General features: G+C 39.7%; 1 protein-coding gene across 2 annotated transcripts in view; it reads left to right on the forward strand.

Annotated features, from left to right (window-relative positions):
• The window catches only part of LOC126183429 (eukaryotic translation initiation factor 2D), a 184418-nt gene that overhangs the window by 82443 nt on the left and 79530 nt on the right, over positions 1-22445 (forward strand). For both annotated transcript variants that reach the window (XM_049925403.1, XM_049925404.1), the window contains exon 2: positions 8120-9292. In XM_049925403.1, coding sequence (XP_049781360.1) covers positions 8120-9292 — 1173 coding nt within the window. The remainder of the gene's footprint in view (positions 1-8119; positions 9293-22445) is intronic.

Below are 22445 nucleotides of genomic sequence, written 5' to 3' on the forward strand. Positions count from 1 at the left end.
CAATTCTTGAGATAGGTATCCTGGAAACAGACCTCTGATCGCTATTAGGGGTTTGGAATATGGAATGGCTCAATCTGACTTCACCAAACAAACTACAGGTTATAAAGGAGACTACAGATTTGTAGAGGTCCTCCATGCAGGTATCTCTCAAGGCTTCTATTGTCCTTTGCCAGCTCTGCATCAGCAATACATGACTAACTCATGATCATCTCCTCCATTGCAAGGACCCATTCCACTGTCTTTGTGGTTCCCGTTTGACAGTGGTCCACATTTTGCTGGACTTTATCAACCTAGCCGGCCTGCAGCAGACTCATAATCTCCTTGACTCGCTACCCCTGGTAGTAGGGGATGAGGCCTCAACAGCTGACTTAGTTTTATGTTTTATTCGTGAAGGGGGCTTTTATCACTTATTTTAAGGAGGGGCATTTAACCCTATTGGCCCACTGAAGGGTGGGCAGAACACTCTGTTGCCTCCTCTGCCAGACCAGGATGCAGCTGTCTGGGCTTGGTGATCCACCCAGCCCCCCTCCCCTCCCCCCCTACTTGCTCTTCCTTCCATTCTCTCACATGGTTTGTTAGACTTGTTCATCTTATGTATGTCTGTGCTTCTCTTGCCCTGTCCATGTTGATAGTTTGGCAGTTTCTGAGTGGGGTACCTCTGGTATGTGGCAGGGGGATGGGGGAGCTTTTGGGAGCTTCCGGCTGCTCCCCAGATAGGGCACCTTGCTTGCCTTCCTTCCTGTATCCCTCTTTCTTTTGTTTTGTCCCTTATGTAGCCTCCATTGACCTATTTTAGACCTTGGGATTTTCTTCCCCTGGGTTTTGCACGATAGGCCACCTATGATGTATAGTCATGTAGACCTGTGTGTTCAAGGAAAAAGGGACTGATGACCTAATAATTTGGTTCTTTTAATCAACCAACCAATCAACCCTTCTTTTGGCCCTTTGTGCTAAGTATGAACGTCCAGACTCATTGCCTCTAATATTGGTGGACAGTTCACGGATGGTTGAAGTGGTTCTCAGTTTTCTCCATTGGTTTTTATTCTCAGATATAAGGTTTTAATCTACCTCCAGAGCAGGAGCAAGATGGTTGGGGTTTTGGCATCTCCCATTGTATGCTGGGTCTGGAGGCTCCCCAACTCTGCCTCCTTGGCCAGGCCTCTCTTTCATCCCTCTTTTACTCTGTTTTAATCAGTTTTAGGTTTGGTTTGTGCACTTTTTGCTGCATCCAGTTTTTCATTCTAGGTGTTGCACTCTGTTGACAGTCATGGATCAGGAGTGGGGTAGCTGTGGGTGGGATGTTTCCTGTAGCATATAGAGCTCTGGGGTGTCCACCTGGTGCTTCCCTCTTTCTCTCATCTTGCTTCTGTTATGGGTGGTACAAAAGATGTGCATTATGTTTTTAGTCTTTTTGCTTTTACTGTTGTGAATCTCCTGACTAGAGCAGATCACATTCTTGGTGGACACCTGTACTTGTCATGCACCATTCTTGGTTCAAGGGACTGGTGGCCTTGCTGTTTACTCCCAAACCCTCCCCCCCCCCCCCCCCTCTCCCCCAGTCAACCAGCAACCATCATCTGTTCCCAAAACTTAAAGAAAACCTTGCGGGACTTCACTTTGATACTGATGAAGTGATGCAAGCAGACATGAGGCTGCGGCTCTGTCAACAAAGTCAAACACTCTACAGTGATGGTATTATCAAACTGGTTTCTCATTTTGAGAAATGTGTATGTTGCCATGGTAACTACACTGACAAATAAATATGTAGACATGCAGGATAAAGAAGTAGAATGTTAATAAAGTTTGTTTTATTTAAAAAGCTTAAAGAGTTTCCATGTAAAAAATTCAGTCGCATTACTTTTCAGTATGCCCTCATATAAGTCATGTCTTTTTCCACCATTGTCAAGGCAATCATATTAAATCACATCCCACCATTATTATAATTTTTTTATATCCTCTTTACTCCTAACATTGTACATGTATAAATATGCAAGATGGTAAAAGAATCAGTACACAATTCTAATTATACCCACCAAATCATATATAGGATAGTAAAGCAAAAAGGACTGCAAATCAGGAAAAGAAAGAAGTCCAAAGCCATCTATCCATCCTACTGAATGCAGGGCTTCAGATCCGTCACGTTTTGGAGACAGTGCGTATTCCCACGATTTGGGATATGCAAGTCTGTAGGCTTTCTCATATGTTCTACATACTGCTTTGGATGAACCGTGGAAAGTCACTAGGATATCTTTATCTCTGAATTTGCCATTTGGATTTCTCTTTGGTCCTTACCAGTATTAGGTCTCCTATCGCAAAGCTTACAATGTTGACCTCATCATGTCTCCTTTTTCCCTCACCCTCTTTCTTTTCCAGTCCTTATCTAGCAAACTTCGTACAAAGTCGGTCCTCTGATCACTAAAAACTCTAGTGCCTCCACAATAACGTTATTCAGTTTTTTGTGTAATGTAAGTCCACATGCAACATAGATTGTTACTCTGCGTCACAAATTGTTAGTAATTTTCTCAAAAATAGGAGTGTAACTGGTCTTGGCTAAATGCTTTTTGTAACAGTATGTCCTACATAAATGGTCCAATTCTTTCATTACTCTTTATCTTGTGTTGCTATGTGGAAAATATGCAGAAATCAGACTATGTTTTGTTATTTCTTTCTGAGCACTTCTTAACTATTTTTAAAACAAATTATGGCCTGGCTCTGCCCTCTGCCCATTATCGATGCCATCAATAACATTCAGTCTCTCGTCAGTCTCTTCATTTTTATCCTTGTTTTCTAATGATGTCTCTTCACACTCTGTTTCTCCCCTTCATCTTAGCTTTCATTTTTTACCATATACCGTATAGAGTTCTCAAATACCTCACAATCCTTGACCATCTTTGTAAATGGAACCTTGTAGTGTATCCCATGGGTATTGAATTGCAGAATTCCAAATGATAAGTTTCTTTTTACCTTGTTAAACCATTTTGTTTAATAAAACATCAACTGTTAGACCAGAAATGACCAAAATTGATGTGCTGTAGTATGTAAAGGGTAAGAGTGCTCCCCACAGCATAACATCAAACAGTTTCCCTTTGCCACTAATAACTTATCCAAATTCACATGTTAAGTCACTAGCTTCACAATACTCTGTTCATAACCTTCCCCACTAAAATGCAGCACACTTCACTCCCACTGTGTAGATTAAGATGTAGTGAAGATTCCATATGTCTACCCCTTACTTCTACTTCAGTTCTTGGTTGAACTGCCACGACCATACCATCTGGGGTGTATCAGGCAGTAATTCCAAATTGATTAGTTTTGTGTCAGATTGCTCTTCATAAACATTGCTCTGTTCTGGCATAAAGTCATATGTCCAACCTGTTCCAACCTTGCTAAAACTATCCGGTTGTGTTTATCCTTTGGTATTTCTTCTGTGCTCCTTCCTAGTACCCAGTAGTCATCACTAAAAAACTGTGATCATCATATATAAAATCAGATAACACCTCCACTTGAGATGGTCAACTTCACTGAATCTTAGTGGACCTTCATCCACAATCGAAGTTGCATTCACCTAATCTTCCCTTTTCCATACGTCCTAATCCATTAGAGTATCCAACTTTACTCACTTCTGGTCCTTTAGCATCAGCCTCAGTTTCAGCTTTGAGGCTACTCTTGAGTTTCCAAATTGCTGCTGACCTTTACGTGGCTTTCCCTACAAATTGCCATCGTCATTATTTCTGTGTTGAACATTTCCATTTCTACGATAATTTCCATTACTTCTCCTTCAATTTCATATCGTGGGGCTGTTCAACTTTATTCAATTTACTCCATAACAACTCTTGCTTTTTTAGAACTGTGATTGACTTCTGTAATAGACTCTTCACAAATTTTCAATGCACCTTTTTCAGACTAGCTAGAAAAATATGTACATTATCTCAGGGTGCTGCCACCAGTGACTGTCTAACATGAAATGGCAGATTATGTTCCATCTGCAAAATTGTAGCTTTAGGCTCTAAACACTTCATTTTGTGACTCCACATCTCACAAAAAGCCTTTATACAACCCTTCTTTGATTCATATTTTTCATCCCCTGCCATCCAAAACAAAAAACTCTTTAAGGTCTGAATGAATGTATAAAGTCTGCTGACAAGCTCTCATTTGAACTTAGTTCAGATAATGAATGCAGTTTTTTTTGTTGTGTAGTACTAAACTTGGGTCAAATGAACTAGGTTCAGAGTTGCTGTAATATGTCGTGAGACATATTTGGTAACAGTGCCAAAGTCCATTATTGACATGGTTGTTGCACTTCGGCTGAAGATTTTTTGATGTAAAGTTGGAGTAAAAGAACCAGAAGAAGCTACAATTGCTGTAATTGCATGTGTTGTGTATCCTGTAGCATAAAATCTTGCTATTAAGAGTAGCATACACATTGTAGTCAGTGGTTTATGTCATTTGGTTGGTTTCAGCATATGGTCTCTCAATCTTAGTTCTAATTGTTGCACAGTATGTTTGTCCAGACAAACTCTCAATTTAAATTCTTTACCATTTAGAATTGATCCCTCTTTCACAAAATACTTGAGGTGCTCTTTGGAATGGAATGTGATCCTCATTAAAAACATCAGAATGGCGAGCTATCTGTAAAAAACAAAAAAAAAAAGGGGGGGGCAGAAATAGAGAAAATACAAAGAAGATTAGCATGTTTTGTCACTGGTTCATATAAAAAGTGCAAGAGTACCATGGAGGCACTCATCCAACTCCAGTACTGGATGCTACAAGAGAGAGATTGTGCACCACAATATGGGTTACTGTTAAAATTCTGGGAGTCTATGTTCCTAGAGGAGTCAGCCAATATATTGCTTCCTCCTACATATATCTCGCAAAAGAATCATGAAGGTAACATTGGAGACATTTGCACTCATACAGAGACTTACAGGCAGTCGTTCCTCCTGAATACCATTGGCATCCGCAACATCAGGGGAAGGGGAAGGGACTGCAGTACAAAGTGTACCCTTCTCCGCACATGATAACATGGCTAGATGTAGATGTATAATATAATTCTCAGTATTTAAGGCTCTTGCACACTGCACGCTGATCATTAGAGAAGCTCGGAATGCCAGGAAAGCAGCAACTGCTGTATTCGGTGGCATGGTTTCAATAATGGATAATTCAATAATTACCTGTGCTATAGAGAATAAATCATATGGTACCTGACAGATGACTGCCACGTTGCATTGACCATAAGGTTGAGAGGCTGATTTGTCTTCTTAAACAAACTGTTGTCGACCATGTCATTGTGTAGCATCACATTGGGCTTTCATCTGTTTGCTGAGCATAATCTTAACGTATGTATAAACAGAACATTTGTCATGTATGTTGACATCTTTTTGTAAGTATGAGAGATTCAATAATTCGCAGGTTTTAAAGCCACTGTTGTTAAACTCTATAGAAACTTTTTATGCAGAGAGCAGCCGGGATATACATTTTCATTGTCTGATTATGTAGAGCTGTCCTCAAGCTGAATGTTGCTTTGAACACCATAGTAATTTACTAGACTTCTTGTTATTGAAATAACCTAGGCAAGACTCAGTAACAAAAGCAAGATCTTTGGATTTGTGGTCCAGCATGGAACTGTCAAGTCACACCATTGCTTCTTGGAAAGTGTCATTGTCGATTGACATACAGGCTATTTTGGTTCATCTACACACACACACACACACACACACACACACACACACACACACACACACACACACACACACACAGCTGTAGTAACAGTTTATACAGTGTAGGTGTACAGTAACTGTTAACACTGTGTGGAAGAACATAGTATTTAATATGAATTGTGTAATTACTGTTATTCAAGTCTAGAGAGAATTTTTATTGGAGATATTTGGTAATTGTTGAGTGTTGTCAAACTCCATATACTTACTGTTCATTCCAAGTAATCCAAATGCACCTTTCTTATTTTTTTCCAACATGTCTATGAAATGATTTAACCTTTTCGCATTAATTATGAGTCTCCTCAAAGATTTCTTGTGAGAGCAATTATTAGTAGCAGTCGCTACCTACAAATTAAAAAAATTCAAACTTCAGCTGTGTTGGAGTTGCATACTTAAGTATTTCTTTACCATTTCTGTGTTACAAAAAACTTCATTATTTACTTCTTTTCAACTTGTATTTGTGAAAAACAATACCTGTTCTTTGTTAGTGTCGCTAGGTTGTGAAATGATGACTCCCTCTCCACCACACCCTGTCTCCTCCTGCCCTTCATGTAAGAGTTTCACAACTTTGATTGCTCTTGATAAACAATGTCCTCTCTATTACATTCCAATAACTGGATAAAAAAATCTCTAAAATCATTCAGAGATTTAGTTTATGAATTTATCCTGATGAATCAATCTTGGAAATGTTCCTACTTTTAACCATAGTGCTTTCCACAGATTGACTGTACCAGTACCTGATAAAAATCATTGTTTCAAACAGAGTCACTAAGCAGTGTATAAATTATTTATTATTTGGCTGGTGTTGGGTACTAACCCATCATTAGGATTACTGGCAGTAATCGTGTCCAAGTTGGTGTGATTGCTGGCAGTAATCGCACTCAAGTTGGTGTCATGCATTCTGCTTACCAGTTGTGAGCATTAATTTTTTCAGGGGAGAAACTTGAAAACTATAACCGTGTAAATACATGGCATATTGTTAAAAGCATGAGATAGCACAAACAGCTCATGCTAGCTGCAGTAGAAAACAAATTGTACTGAATATGTTTGTCGTGGTGCTCCACAGTGTATATTGTTATAGCTCATGCGAGCAATTGGTAAACATGTGCCTCAGTCATACCATCAGCATACTACTGAAAATGTTGTTTCTCCACTTGGAAAAAATCAGATTCATACTTGGAAACTACCAGTCCAAGTCTTGTTTAATGCTAGCAATCATGTGGTTCATAACTTACAAGACTGACCAGAAAACTGCAATAAATTTTGAGGAGCATGCTTCTTGGACAATTTTGTAGCAATCTCTCATATTAAGATGTGGTTATACATTTTCATAGAGTTCTGTCCTGCAAATGTCAGCATGCAGCAGCTATTTCATAGTGATCTCAGGCATGGAACTAGGTAAGGAAAGAAACACTTTCAAGAAAGCTGCTGCATTACATTGCAACTATATAAGCATATGGGATACTTTGAATAATAATTTTTACAAGTAGTCTCTTGCAAACACTTTCAGATTCAAGGAACTTGGGATGTCCTGTGCCATCCCACAGACAACTTTCTAAAAGATTTTATGCCAGAGTACAGAACTACAGTCAAAATTAGTGACAAATGTACAATTTAAATTTTACTACCATCAACAAATGTGATTACAGTGATTGTGAAATTGTTGTGGTCTGAGTAGAAACTTTTGGTATTCAGTATGTTCTCAACTACATTTATAATACGATACGTTATTACTGGATTTGGCCATACATTGGCCATCTTCCTAGAATGTATAAAAAAATGAGTAATGACTATTGTCATATTACAAAGGTGATAGTGTCTAAAACAAAAAAAAAATGGGTTTTACGATACATGAGTCACTCTCCTTTATAGACAGAATGTTGTTTTTGAGAAATTTTAACAACTTCATAGTGCCTTTTCAGGTATCTTATGATATTATTAATTCATAGCAAGTTTATGTGACTGTCAAGTTAATATATTAGCTGTTTGGTGAGGTTTTTAGTTTGGGAAGCAAGCGTTACCATTTCTCTGACAGATAGAGAGTTGTAGATGCACCACTATTTGAAAATGGGGAGGTAAGAGTGGAATAATATTTGATGTATCCCATAGTTAATTTAATGTATGCAACTTGTAGAATGTGTTGAAGTTTGAGCTTGCTCATCTTTTGCTACCTGTGTAAAGGAAGTGTGGGGAGAGATGGTGCCATTAATGCTACACAAAACTTCTCTCTAGTTTTTGTTGCGGGGTACCTCACTGAGGTCACAGTTTTATTTTTTTAAACTATTTGTAACTCTCTCTCTCTCTCTCTCTCTCTCTCTCTTTGTTAATTCTAATGTATTATACCTCCCAGCTTCAATTTTAATAGTAGTAATACAGTGTTTACTACATTTCCTTTTCTTTTTCAGAAAAAAGCTGCGATTTGAGATCTTGAAAAATTTTCCACAGTTGAAGGAGGAAGATGTCTTATCTATAATACCGAATAAGGAGGCAGCATCTGTTGTGAAAGTCTTCACACACTCAAAGGATTTAGTCATGGTTTACTTTGCTGTAAATAATCCAATTGTATTTGAATATGAAGGTGTTCTTTTCCCAACAGTATATTTACTGTGGCAATTTCCAGAACTTCTGTACTGTTTCACAACATGGCCACAGGTGTTCCCAAAACTGGCTGGTGGAGCTGATCTCATGTTACCTGGTGTGATTTTGCAAGGTGAATTCAATGCAAAGTCATATGGCAACTTGCAGAAAGGAGAAAGAGTTGCTATTAACACAACAACCAACCTTGCTCCAGTTGCTGTTGGTATGACATATCTCTCAAGCACAGACATGTTTCTTTGTGGCAAGAGAGGAAAAGCAGTGCGTGTTCTGCATTTTCTGGGGGATGACTTGTGGGCACAAGGTACAAAAACAGCAGTTCCAACTTTGGGACCTCCCAGTGGATTTGCATGTGAAAAAGAGGAAGAAGAACATGATTCTTTGCAAAAAGATAATTTGGTGTCACAGATTAGTGAAATTGTCATAGACTCACCAAAGCCTGAATCATCATGTAGTTCTGAAACAGAAAAGGCAGATGATGAATTTTCTATAACAAATACAAATACCTTCACGGATGAAGTTTGTGAAGAAGCTTCTGAACAGTCAGAAAAAGATAGCGATGAAAAGGAACTTATGGACGAGCTGATAATATACTGTTTTCTTAAAGCATTGAAAACGACAGCAAAGAAAGCAGAGTACCCAATGCTGGCAAGCACATTTTGTAAGCAGCATTTATTACCAGCCTGCCCTCCTGGTAGGACACTTGATGTCAAAAAAACGAGCTACAAGAAACTGTCAAAGTTTTTGGTTGAAATGGACGCAATCAATATAATCAAAGTTAAGGAACTTACCAAAGGTGTCCAACGAATTATGAGTATTGATCTTAGCCACCCAAGATTTAGGGAGTTTGTGTATGCTGAAGAAGATAACTGCACATCCCAGCCAGAAACTAAAGATCAAGGTTGCAAAGGAAGCCCGGAAATAAAAGAGATGTATGTGGTGACTGCTGCTGTCCTACCTTTGTTTAGGCATTTTGGATATGTGTGAGTATAAATTTTTAAAAAAAATACATATTTTATGCATGCAAGAACCAAAGTTAAACTGTTAAATAATTATGTACATGATTCTGTCAAACCATAGCTGCGTATGTCTACCCCATCAAGGGGCTCAACATTTGTAAGTATGCATGTCGTGGCACCTGTACTCTAGTTCAAGTGGGGGACCACACCCTGCCACCTCCCTTCCCAGGTCTCTCTCTCTCTCTCTCTCTCTCTCTCTCTCTCTCACTCAGGCAAATATAGTGTAGTCAGGTGTTTTTCTTTCAAGAAAATGATTTTAAAAGTCAGTATTATGCAGGTTTTTAATGGCGTCAGGACTGGGAATTTTGTATGGCTACTTACAAATCGCCAGTCGTCTTCCAAAATAATACTAAAAATACTCCATACCTCCAGTTATTACCCCCCCCCCCCCCCCCAATAAACTATCATACGAGCACCTTTGTATGCATATGATGAGCATGGGTCCATGAGCCATTGGAGTACTACTTTCTTTTCCGTACTAAAACTCACACCTCTATCTGTTATGTTCTGTTGCTTACATTCTCCTTGCTCCCATCTCCATGACAGCATGGCTTCTACACAGATGCTGTTTTGATTCATCCTGTTTTCCCTTCCCTTTGAATTGTAAGTGCAAAATATGTGCAGGGGAGGGCACCCAGTGAACTTTATGCATAAGCCATGGAGTGCGTGCTAACCTTATTTGGGGCACCAAGTGTCCAGAGAACACCCACTGTGTCAGGTGGCTGTTGCCTTGCGTATGTGTTGATGACACCATAACAACATATTTTTAAAATTTTTATTAAATTATTTCTCAAAAACAAATATTTTACATCAGTTTATATTTCTGATTCTGAAAATTATTTTAATTTTCTCTTGTCATATGAGGATTTTTTTAAAAAAATATGATCTATTTGAAAGATTTAAGTAAAGATAGTAGAAGTAGAAGTTTATTGTCTCATAACATACAATTTCAAGCCATTGACTTAAAAGTACAGCACAAAAACTGGTTTACAATTTTCCTTATAATACCAGTAATATAATATACAGCACTGAATAATTACTTAATGAAGCAATTAATAATTTTTCTTCAAAACTAACAGACTTTTAAGATTAATAGTCCTAAGTACTTGCTCTCTCCTGCTCAAATTTTCAGATAGTCATTTATGAATTCTTCTACTGGATAGTAACATTTCTGCACTAGTTTCTCATACAAGGATTTTTTAAGTGTTTCTAAATTTATGCTGAGCAATTCTCTTCCTTTCACTTTGTTATAAATTTTCATGCCCTTATAATGTGGAGTTTGAGCATAAAGTTTCAAATGGTGCGTGGGCAGCATAAAATTATTTTGATTTCTGGTGTTGTAATCATGTTGAAAATGATTTGCTGTAAATAAATCAGGGTTACTGTGTACAAAGATAATCAGCTGATAAATACTAAAATAAATTTTCAATTGAGGACTATATTTTTTATAAATGCTGTTTTATTTTTGTAGAGATATACTAAAAATATTACAAACAATTGTCTGGACAACATTATGAATACTCGGTTACATACAACTTTCCAACTTTCTCTTTTTTGTTTTCCACACAGAACTTCCATCTTCATTGTCCCACTTCTGTATTCAGCAATAGTCAGCCATCATACTTTCATTTAGACTCCCCTGCTACCACTTCTGTATCTCCTTAATACTATGGTGGAAGCATTATCCTTGCTCTTCACTTCAGTATAAGGTCTCAGATTTTCAAGGAAGTAGTCAGTATGTATGTTGAGGAAGTTGTACTCATGTTACAGCAATATATCTGGAAACTTTTTTAACATAGTTTTGTCAGTGTTCTTGTAATTTGGGTGTTTTTGTGTTTTTATTCCCCAAACATTTCTTTGGATAGGTATGGTAATTAAGCTAGTGGCTTAACTGTGTGTTTGTTCTGCCCTTTGCTACATCAAGGAAGGACAGATAGTGCTGCCAAATTGAGGATGATTGTGAATGGTAATATTTTCTTGACAATGAAATCCCAATTATTTGTAAAACACATTGAGAACATATTTGGAGAGGTGGCAGCATTGAATCGATAGATGGGTAGCAGCTCTTGCCTTAATAAGACAACAAACTTTGCATGATCGCAAATCTTGATTTCTTGTACTGCTTTTACAGATACTGTCATCCCCCCCAAAAGCTTAAACAAGACAAGAGATATTATTTTCCAAAATGGTGTGGCCCTACAATCAGCTGAAAAATTATATACCAATCTCAAACTGTTCAAAAAAGGGGGAGGGGTTCAGTATAGTTGCTTGATTACTGCTAGCCTTTGTGGTTGAGCCTTCATCTGTGGCAGAGTTGAGGGTTGTTCAAAGGTGTAGCAGGCAGTGTAAGACTTTCCAGGGGGCTGATCAACAGACCTATCTAGTTCATCTGACAACCAATTTTAAATGCTGTCTGTTGTTAAACAGATGAGGTAAAGGAAGAGTTCTATGACCAACTGAAACAAACAATTGAGAGCACACCAACTAGAAATATCAGGATAGTGCTGGGAGATTTTAATGGAAAAGCAGGAAAAGAAGAATTCTACATACCAACTATAGGAAGGCACAGTTTACATGATGAGGCCAATGAGAATGGTTAAAGAGCAAGTTCTTATTTCAAACACAAGAGAATACATAATGGAACGTGGTGCTCACCGGATGGAAGAACCATCAACCAGATAGATCACATCTTGGTGGACCAGCGCTATAGCCATAGAGTCATGGAGGTCAGGTCGTATAGAGGAGCTGACTGTGCATCAGACCACTTCCTCATTGTGTACAGGCTTAAACTCATGTTCACCTGCATGCATGAGAAGAAGGGGACACTCGAACCTGCTTTGAATGTTGAGAAACTACTAGAAAGTGCCATTAAAGATCAATATGCTTTGGAAATCAAAAACTGTTTTGAGGTCGTAGAGACCCTGGAAGCAAGAGAGAATGTGGAGGAAAGGTGGAAAAAAATAAAGTCCACGGTACTAAGTGTAGTGGAGGATATATTGGGAAGAAAGAAAATAATGAAGAAGAGGAAATGGTTCAACAAGACATGCCAGAAGGCTACAGAAGAGAGAGGGAAGATGAGGGTGAAGTGGCTAGCTGACAGGGAGAATGAGCAGAAAAGGAAACGTTTTATCAATGTCAGAAGGGAGACAAAGCAAATCCTAAGAGCAGAGAAGAGAATTTATCTAACCAGTTTGCTAGAACAAGTTGAGGCAGAGTGCCAAAACAAGAATTCAAGGCAATTCTTCCAATACATAAAAAATCGGAAATGTGGATTTAGGAGACCAACTTTTTTCAATAGAGATAAGAACAACATCTTGATAAATGACAAAAGAAAGAATTGTAGAAAGGTGGAAAGAATACTTCTCAGAACTGTTGAATTGCCCAGACCCAGATGAGATGTTACCCGAAGACACTACGAAGGAAAGGAAAGATGAAGAAGAATGGGAAGTTAGTGAAGAAGACGTGAAGATCACATTCAAAGGACTCTGAAACAACAAAGCCGCAGGAGAGGACAGAATAACATCAGAATTAATCAAGGAGGGAGGTGAGAGCTTATACTTAGAGGTATATAAATTGATGCAGTTGATATGGGAGGAGGAGACACTACCAGAAGAATGGCAATTGCCTATAATATGCTCAATATACAAGAAGGGAAACAAAATGGAATGTGGTAACTACAGAGGAATCAGCTTGTTGAATATAACATGTAAGCTACTGTCCATCATTATCCTCAGAAAATTGCAACCATTTGTAGCGAGCAACATGCAGGAGTACCAAGCTGGCTTTCGACCAAACTGATCGACAATAGATCACATTTTCACACTAAGACATTTGTTTGAAAAACACTGGGAATATGATAAAGATATCTACAGCCTGTTTATCGATTCTCAATGTGCATATGAGAGCATCCACAGGAATAACCTATACAATACAATGCAATGCATGACTTCAAAATCCCTGAGAAGCTAGTGTGAATGGTGTAAGCTTGTATGGAAGGGTCAAAGGCAGCAATATGTTTCCGAGGAGCCAAATCAGAAACATTAGAGATTGAGACAGGCCTCAGACAAGGGAATGCTCTCTCATGTGTTCTGTTCAATGTCATCTTAGAGAAAGTAATAAGAGTGTAGGCAACAGGAGTGGGCTGGAGTACAGATGGATGGTAATTTCAATTGTCACACATATACAGATGACATAGTAGTACTAAGCGAATCAGAGCATGAGTTGAAAAGAATGTGCTCAAAGTGAATCAAGACAAAACAGAGTTCATGCAATTAGGAAGAAGACAAGACCCGGAAGAATTTCTTGAGATGGATGGCAAGAGGTTCAGGAGTGTACACCAGCTCAAATACTTCGGATCTTGGTTTACCACGGACAACAACATAAAAAATGGACATCAAGGAAAGAATAGCAGTGGGAATGAAATGCATGCATTCACTCAGACGCTAGGCTCTAAATCGATCTTAGTGAACACTAAGATGAAAATCTACAACACAGTGATATGCCCAGCAGTAATGTATGGTTCAGAAACGTGGAGCATGACTAAGCGAGAAAAGGAAAAACTATTAATATTTGAAAGAAGAGTAATGAGGAAGATATGGGGGCAAGTTTTAGATAACGGAGAATGGAGGAGGAGGAAAAACAAGGAAATCTACCTTCTGATGTGACAAACAACTATCCTTCTGAAGATAAAGAGCAAAAGAATACAATGGGTGGGCCGTGTAGCCCATATGCCAGAAGCAAGACAAGCTAAGATGGCACTAGAGGGGAAACTAAACACCAAACGCCCCATTGGACAACCAAGGCAGCACTGGATGGACGACCTGGTGAAGGACCTAGCAGCCCTGGGGATTGAAGACACCTGGAGTAACTGGGCACAAAACAGGAAGGAGTGGAGGCAGTTTTTTGAAGCAGCGTGTGATCTGCAGGGCCTTTGATTACTGGATATCTATCTATCTATCTACCCACCCATCTATCTGAGGTTGATAAAAATCCTGAGCCAGATGCAGTCACTTCTCCTGTTTCAGAGCTAGCAACTCAGCCTGCAGTATCTGGGTATAGTAGTATATCTGGGATTACTAGTAGCTGGGGGCTCCATTGTTAGGTGCATAGTGCTGTGCCTTAGGCATATGGTGGCCAAGGAAGGGAAGAACTCCAGTGTGTGCTCTGTGTGCATAGTGGGAGAAATCATCCCAGATGTGGAATGAGTCCTTTTGTATGCCATGAAGAGCACAGGATGCAGCCAACTGCAGGTGGTGGCTCAAGTGAGTACTCATGATATGTGTTGCTTTGGATTGGAAAAGAGTGTCTCTTGTTTACAGTGGCTGTCTAAATTGGTAAAGATGGCCTGTCTTGCTTGCAAGATGAAAGCGGAGCTGACTATCCATACCATCACCAACAAGATTGATTCCAGTCCTTTGATACAGAGCCAAGTGGAGGGTCTGAATTGGAGGCTTAGACAGTTCTATAGCCATGTAGGCAACAGATTCCTAGAGTAACACCATAAGGTGGTTAGGGTATCAGGTTCCACTTAGTAGATCTGGGGTCCGTTATGTACAGGAGATGGCTGCACAGGTAGTGGGGTGCTGTGTGGAGTGCACTGGAAAGTTTCTTTAGGCTAGAGGATGTTTGAAAAGAACAAACAGGACTTCAGTCTCAAAACATGCAGGTCAAACATGAGAATAGACCTAGGAACCATAGGTGTTATAGTTGTAAATTTTCATGTGTTGTGAAAGAACCAGAGCTCACGGCGCTAATGCAGAACACTGGAGCTTGAATCATTAGAGATACTAAAAGCTGACTATAGCTGGAGATAAGTTCAGCCAAAATTTTACAAAGGACCTATAGCAGTGTTTGGAAAGGATAAAGTAAATATGGTTGGTGGTAGAATATTTGTTGACGTCAGTGGTTTATCTTGTAGTGGAATTGAAGTAGATAGTTCCTTCATGTCATTATGGGTAGAGGTTATACTTGTCAACTGGGATAAATTAATAACTGGTTACTTTTACTCACCTCCTTGTAAGATTTCTGAAAAACTCAGGGAAAACATAAATATTATCTCAAATAGGTACCCCACTCATACAGTTAAAGTTGGTGGTGACTTCAGTCTTCTCTCAGTGTTGCCAAAATACAAGTTCAAAGCTAGTGGCAGGTGTATAACTTCATCCAAAATTGTCCTAAACACTTTCTCTGAAAATTATTTTGTTCAATTAATTCAAGAAACCACCCAAAAGTATAAATGAGTAGGAAAACATGCTTGACCTCTTAGCAATGAAGGATTCGAGGATTAGTGACCACAAGGTCATTGTTGCAATACTGAATACTGTAACATCCAAACCCCCCAAAAAATAAATGTAAAATTCCTTCCAGAGTAACTATGAAAGCACAGACCAAATGTGTCTTGAATTCCAAGAAATAGTATTGACAGCAATTAAGAGATTTATGCCAAATAAATTAATAATATAAACAAAATAAGCGTGCTAAATTTAAAGGAACCTAAAATCCCCAAGATTCGCAAAGTTTTACAGGAGCTTGAAATATAGCACAGACTTCAATGTGAGATGCATTTAATAATTCCCACAGTGAAACTTCTTCTCAAAATCTGTCCACACATTAACAAGTCCAGCAGCTTACTAATGAAGTATAGATGAAATATCAGATCAAATTAACAGTGCAAGTGTGGGAACTATACATTGAGAAGTTTTATACCCACCTATATTGTAAAGTGTTTCATTACATTGTATTATTTTTGTAGATGCTTGAAAATGACCTAATGCAGAAATTGCAATGGTAAAATAAAATTCTAACAGCTGAAAGCAAGGTGAAATCATTTAAAAAGGAAGACAAAAAGTTAGGCAGAGAATTATGCCTTGGACCATTGTCTTATTCTCATAAAACAAATATCAGCAATAACACAGAAATATCACAGCTCATTGTAATTGGTGGCAAGTCATTGAGCAAAGTAGAAGAAATTTTTGGCATTCCTCAAGGAATTGGTATAGGCCATGTGCTGTTCCTAATGTGATTCAGGAGACAATCTGTGCAGCCCTCTTACATTGTTTGCAGATGATGCTATCATTTACTATCTATTAAAGTCATCAGATGGTCAAAACCAATTGCAAAATGACTTGCACAAGATATCTGCATGCTGCAGAAAGTAGCAGTTGGAACCTAAGTAATGAAAAGTATGTCATCATTCACATGCGTACTAAAAGGAATGTTAAATTTTGGTCTCATAATAAATCACACAAATCTAAATGCTGTCAGTTCAGCTAAATACCTAGAGATAACAATTATGAAAACTTAAATTGGAATGATCACATAGAGAGTATTGTGGAAAGATGAACCAAAGACTGTTTTTTACACACTTGGAAAAATTTCCACTAAAGAAATTGTCAGTGCTACTCTTATCTGTCCTCTGCTAGAGTAATGCTGTGTGTGGGATCCTTACCAGGTAGGATTGTCAGAGGTCATTGAAAAAATTCAAAGAGGGGTAGCTTCTTTTGTACTATTATGAAATAGAGAAAGAGTGTTATGGTTAAGATACATGGAATGGGGTAGCGATCATTAGAACACGAATGTTTTTTGCTGCAGCAAGATTTTTTCACGAACTCTCAATTGCCTACTTTCTCCTTAAAATGCAAAAATATTTTGCCAACACTTGGTTACATAGGGAGAAATGATTGTTGTAATAAAATAAGAGAAATCAGAGCTCACCTGGAAAGATTTAAGTGTTCAGCTTTCCTGTGTACTGTTAGTGTGGAATGGTAGAGAAATAGTGTGAAAGTGGTTCTGCCAGGCACTTAAATGTGAATTGCAGAGTAATCGTGTACATGTAGAGGTAGAGGCCATATTCAGTACAGACAAAAAACAACCAATTAGACATGGTAGCATTCATCTTAGTAGAAGTGGACTACACTTCCAGAGAAAGTGAAGGTTGTGGTCTACCACACAAAGGAGCTAAAGAAATTAGCTGCAAGTGGGCACTGATTTAAATCAATGGGGAAAGTTGAAAATTTGTGCTGGACTGGGATTTGAACACTACACATTTTGCGTTGGTAACAGTTGTTACTATAACATCATCAAAGTTGTTCATTCCTGACTCTTAATGACACTGTCTTAAAAGGTACCAGGTCTGTTTGTAACCACGTCATCAAAAATGTTTTTGTTGCTCATCATGTCTCAGATAAATTCTTTGTGGCACCTGTCTAGTGAGTGTTCAACATTACTTCAGAAGAGTTTACCACTGGTAATGTGCTTAATTTTTTTCTCCTTCAGTTCTGGGCAAATTAAAACCACTTACTTTAACTAGGGATATTTTCATGCTGTTCAATTTAGTCTGTCTCAGAATGCCTCTGCCTGAAGTGTGTGTATATGAGTTTGCAGTCAGTTTATTTTTAGACCTCACTTGACTGACTGTTGTTGCTAGTTGCTGTAAAGACTCAATATTCTTAAGATTCTAACTTGTCCTTCATACATACATGCCATGTAATTGTGGAACATCTCTAATTTGGGCTGCTGTCAACTTTCATTTCCGATTATTAGGTGAGGCTAAGTACACATAAATAATTCATAAACTGCTTTCAATGCAACAGTGTTTTGCTTCGAGTACTCACGGGCCTTTGCCTTTGCCCCACCCAAGAATCAGCTTGAGTTAGTGTGGTAAGCAAATCACAGTTGTATGAAGCTTTTGACTTTTAATATATGTAAAGAATAAGTTGAACTGAAAGTAACATTAATTCCCAGAGTGTTTCCTGGAGACTAATGTAGACCGTAACTATGATTCTCTTATGTAGTAGTCTCACCAACTGAGTTACGAAGTCTAGATAAGAATGATGAAGGTGGGTAGTGATCACACACCCTGCTCTCCAAAGTAGACCACAAGGGCTCAGTAATATTGAGATTGGAACTCATCACCATCATTGGGAAATAAACATTGTACCATGGGATTGACCTGATCAGCCAAAATGGTCATGTGATTGTCGGCAATAATGTGGCCTTGTAGAGCAACCATGGGGGCCCATTGAATTCCATAATATGGCTGCCCAAGTCCTGGCATGCTCCACTATTGGGACATAAACTCTACCGGAAGTTGGAAACGATGTGAAACGACACTCATACAACCATTCCTCCATAGTCCAGGTTATGATACTTTGACATCATGTTTTCAGATTACACCATTTGCATCACAGATATGTGGTTTTAGACTTCCAGCTCATCCAGCAATTTCCAGTGTATGAAGCTCCTTTAATGTTGGTTTGGTGTTAACAGGGTTGGCGAGTGTGACATTATTGCAGTGACATTTTCAGCTGTTGTCCACTTACTTTTTTTGTCACAACCCTCTCCAATCTGTCACGATCACTCAGCACGTACCTTCATCTGCATTGTGACTTAGCAAATGATGTTTTTCTACTTTCCCTGTATGCGGTATAGCTCTTAGATTCGGTGCCTCTTGAAACACCAAACACTTTGGCTATCTTTTTTACTGAAGCATTCATCATAGGAACACCAACAATTTGCCCATATTCAAATTCCCTTAGCTCCATCCTAATGCACTTGCAATTACCCAAACCACTGATCTGACCATGATTGACACTCGCACCATATTGAGGGCACTGCACAGGTGCCATTCATGGTCAAATACAAGAGTGCAACCTGCAGGCTTGGCTAGCATCTCCATTTATGTTCAAACATGCATTTTTCCTGGTGTTTCAATATTTTTGTCTAACCCCTGTACTTCACTTTGATGTGATATACATACCAAGACGATGTGTATGTGCTAATATTAATTGGAAGGGGGGAGGCGGGGGTTTTGTTAAAAGGGATAAACAAATAAAGGAATGGAATCCGTAAATTAGCTGAATAATACCACTGCTGACAGTGAAGACTTTGCAAAATACACTCCTGGAAATGGAAAAAAGAACACATTGACACCGGTGTGTCAGACCCACCATACTTGCTCCGGACACTGCGAGAGGGCTGTACAAGCAATGATCACACGCACGGCACAGCGGACACACCAGGAACCGCGGTGTTGGCCATCGAATGGCGCTAGCTGCGCAGCATTTGTGCACTGCCGCCGTCAATGTCAGCCAGTTTGCCGTGGCATACGGAGCTCCATCGCAGTCTTTAACACTGGTAGCATGCCGCGACAGCGTGGCCGTGAACCGTATGTGCAGTTGACGGACTTTGAGCGAGGGCATATAGTGGGCATGCGGGAGGCCGGGTGGACGTACCGTCCAATTGCTCAACACGTGGGGCGTGAGGTCTCCACAGTACATCGATGTTGTCGCCAGTGGTCGGCGGAAGGTGCACGTGCCCGTCGACCTGGGACCGGACCGCAGCGACGCACGGATGCACGCCAAGACCGTAGGATCCTACGCAGTGCTGTAGGGGACCGCACCGCCACTTCCCAGCAGATTAGGGACACTGTTGCTCCTGGGGTATCGGCGAGGACCATTCGCAACCGTCTCCATGAAGCTGGGCTACGGTCCCGCACACCGTTAGGTCGTCTTCCGCTCACGCCCCAACATCGTGCAGCCCGCCTCCAGTGGTGTCGCGACAGGCGTGAATGGAGGGACGAATGGAGACGTGTCGTCTTCAGCGATGAGAGTCGCTTCTGCCTTGGTGCTAATGATGGTCGTATGCGTGTTTGGCGCCGTGCAGGTGAGCGCCACAGTCAGGACTGCATACGACCGAGGCACACAGGGCCAACACCCGGCATCATGGTGTGGGGAGCGATCTCCTACACTGGCCGTACACCACTGGTGATCGTCGAGGGGACACTGAATAGTGCACGGTACATCCAAACTGTCATCGAACCCATCGTTCTACCATTCCTAGACCGGCAAGGGAACTTGCTGTTCCAACAGGACAATGCACGTCCGCACGTATCCCGTGCCACCCAACGTGCTCTAGAAGGTGTAAGTCAACTACCCTGGCCAGCAAGATCTCCGGATCTGTCCCCCATTGAGCATGTTTGGGACTGGATGAAGCGTCGTCTCACGCGGTCTGCACGTCCAGCACGAACGCTGGTCCAACTGAGGCGCCAGGTGGAAATGGCATGGCAAGCCATTCCACAGGACTACATCCAGCATCTCTACGATCGTCTCCATGGGAGAATAGCAGCCTGTATTGCTGCGAATGGTGGATATACACTGTACTAGTGCCAACATTGTGCATGCTCTGTTGCCTGTGTCTATGTGCCTGTGGTTTTGTCAGTGTGATCATGTGATGTATCTGACCCCAGGAATGTGTCAATAAAGTTTCCCCTTCCTGGGACAATGAATTCACGGTGTTCTTATTTCAATTTCCAGGAGTGTATAACTTAACTGAGGAACTTGTGCTTTTACAAGAGTTTCCTTACAACTGTGAATCAGATTTTGGAGAACTAAAGTTCTGCACACAGAGTAGATTTGCAGTAGATATTTTTAACTTAACAGTGACACTGTCATGAGTATTAGTGTGGAAACAGAGTGATGACACTGACGTCAGGATTGCTATGATTTGTGCTTTTGGACAAATTTTCTTCTTTGCCATTTTCTATCCCACACGATCTGGAGGACAATGAGACTGTGATATAAATCATTAAGAATGTTCTTTTCTTTACTGCTTCAGAAGAGATATTAATATGTGTAGAGGACAATGGATATCTGCTACCACTGCACCTGTGGTATATATTTTGAGTGTGTCATTTGGCCATTTGGATGAATTATGTCTTGTTCTAAATATTTAACTTGTTATACATGTATATTTCAGAAGTGTGGAGGTCTTTACCTACATCACTTTCTCTTTCTTCTCCATTACTGCAGCTAATTCTGATCTTTCAAACAGTAATGAAGACTTCCACAATCTCAGTTTATAAACATATAACAGGTGTAATATACTATCAAAGTAATCCATGGAAATCCACACTTGGTGAAGTAGTCATACATTTTCGGACAGCATATAATGTTCCTTAACACAAATGTGACATCCGGGCTGTGTTGCCCATGTGAAAAGTATGACCTTTCAAACTATTAACTCGCCATCTCCAAATTATTGAGATAGCATGCAGTATCCCATTTGGGTTAGTGAGGAATGCTAAACTGTATCCAAGCAGCACTTAGGCACCTTATATGCTGAGTAAATTGTAGGTGCTTCACATCGACTACAAGGATGTAATTATGAACAGTGACTAAAGATTATTAAGAATGTTGGTGACAGACTAAGTTAGAATGAAATGTGTTATACCTTTAATAATTTTAAAGTGATGTAATATTTGACAAGTAGCGGGCACAGTACTTGTCAGAAGTGTCTTTCAGCCCATAAAAACTGTTAGAAGCAATGGCAGAATGTTTTACTGGCATTACTGGAACTTCATCACCAGCAAATTATCACCTCTTCTTCTTTCTTGGCTCTACAGCTCATGATGAGCCTTGGCCTCTTCTACAATTTCCTTCCATCTCTCTCAGTCCTTTGCCAATACTCTCCAGTTTCTATAGCCCATCTTCCTAAGATCTTCTATTACTCCATCTTCCCATCTGGCTCTTGGTCGACCACGTCCTTTCTGCCCTCCTGGCTTTCCTTGTAATATTCTTTTTGGTACTTCCATATCCTTCGAGTGAGCCACATGTCCCGCCCACCTCAGTCTGGATGATTTCACTATCCTTCTGATGGATTGGTCTTTGTATATGGTATGCTACTCATGGTTGTGTCTCCTCCTCCATCTTCCTCTTTCACAGATTGTGCCGATAATTCGTCTAAGTACCTTTCTTTCAAATGCATCCAGTGTTTCAATATCTTTAGTTGTTGATATCCAGGCTTCAGAGGCATATGTAAGCACTGGTCGTATAAGTGATTTATAGATAGTTAATTTAGTGGTACGAACCAGGAGCCTTGAGGTTAGAAGCCTATTAGGGCAAAATAGGCTCTATTGACCAGTATTAATCTCTGCTTAATTTCAAAGGAGGTATCATTTAGATGTGTATCTGTCAAGCCCAGATACTTGAAATGTTCAACGCTCTCAAATGTATAATTGCCCATTGTTATTACATTTGGCATATTTTCTCTATGTGCTTTTCCAGCTGCCATATATTTTGTTTTTTGTTCATTAATAATTAACCCCATGTTCCTACTGGCC

The sequence above is a fragment of the Schistocerca cancellata genome, chromosome 4, assembly GCF_023864275.1.
Source record: "Schistocerca cancellata isolate TAMUIC-IGC-003103 chromosome 4, iqSchCanc2.1, whole genome shotgun sequence".
In the NCBI taxonomy this organism is placed as follows: domain Eukaryota; kingdom Metazoa; phylum Arthropoda; class Insecta; order Orthoptera; family Acrididae; genus Schistocerca; species Schistocerca cancellata.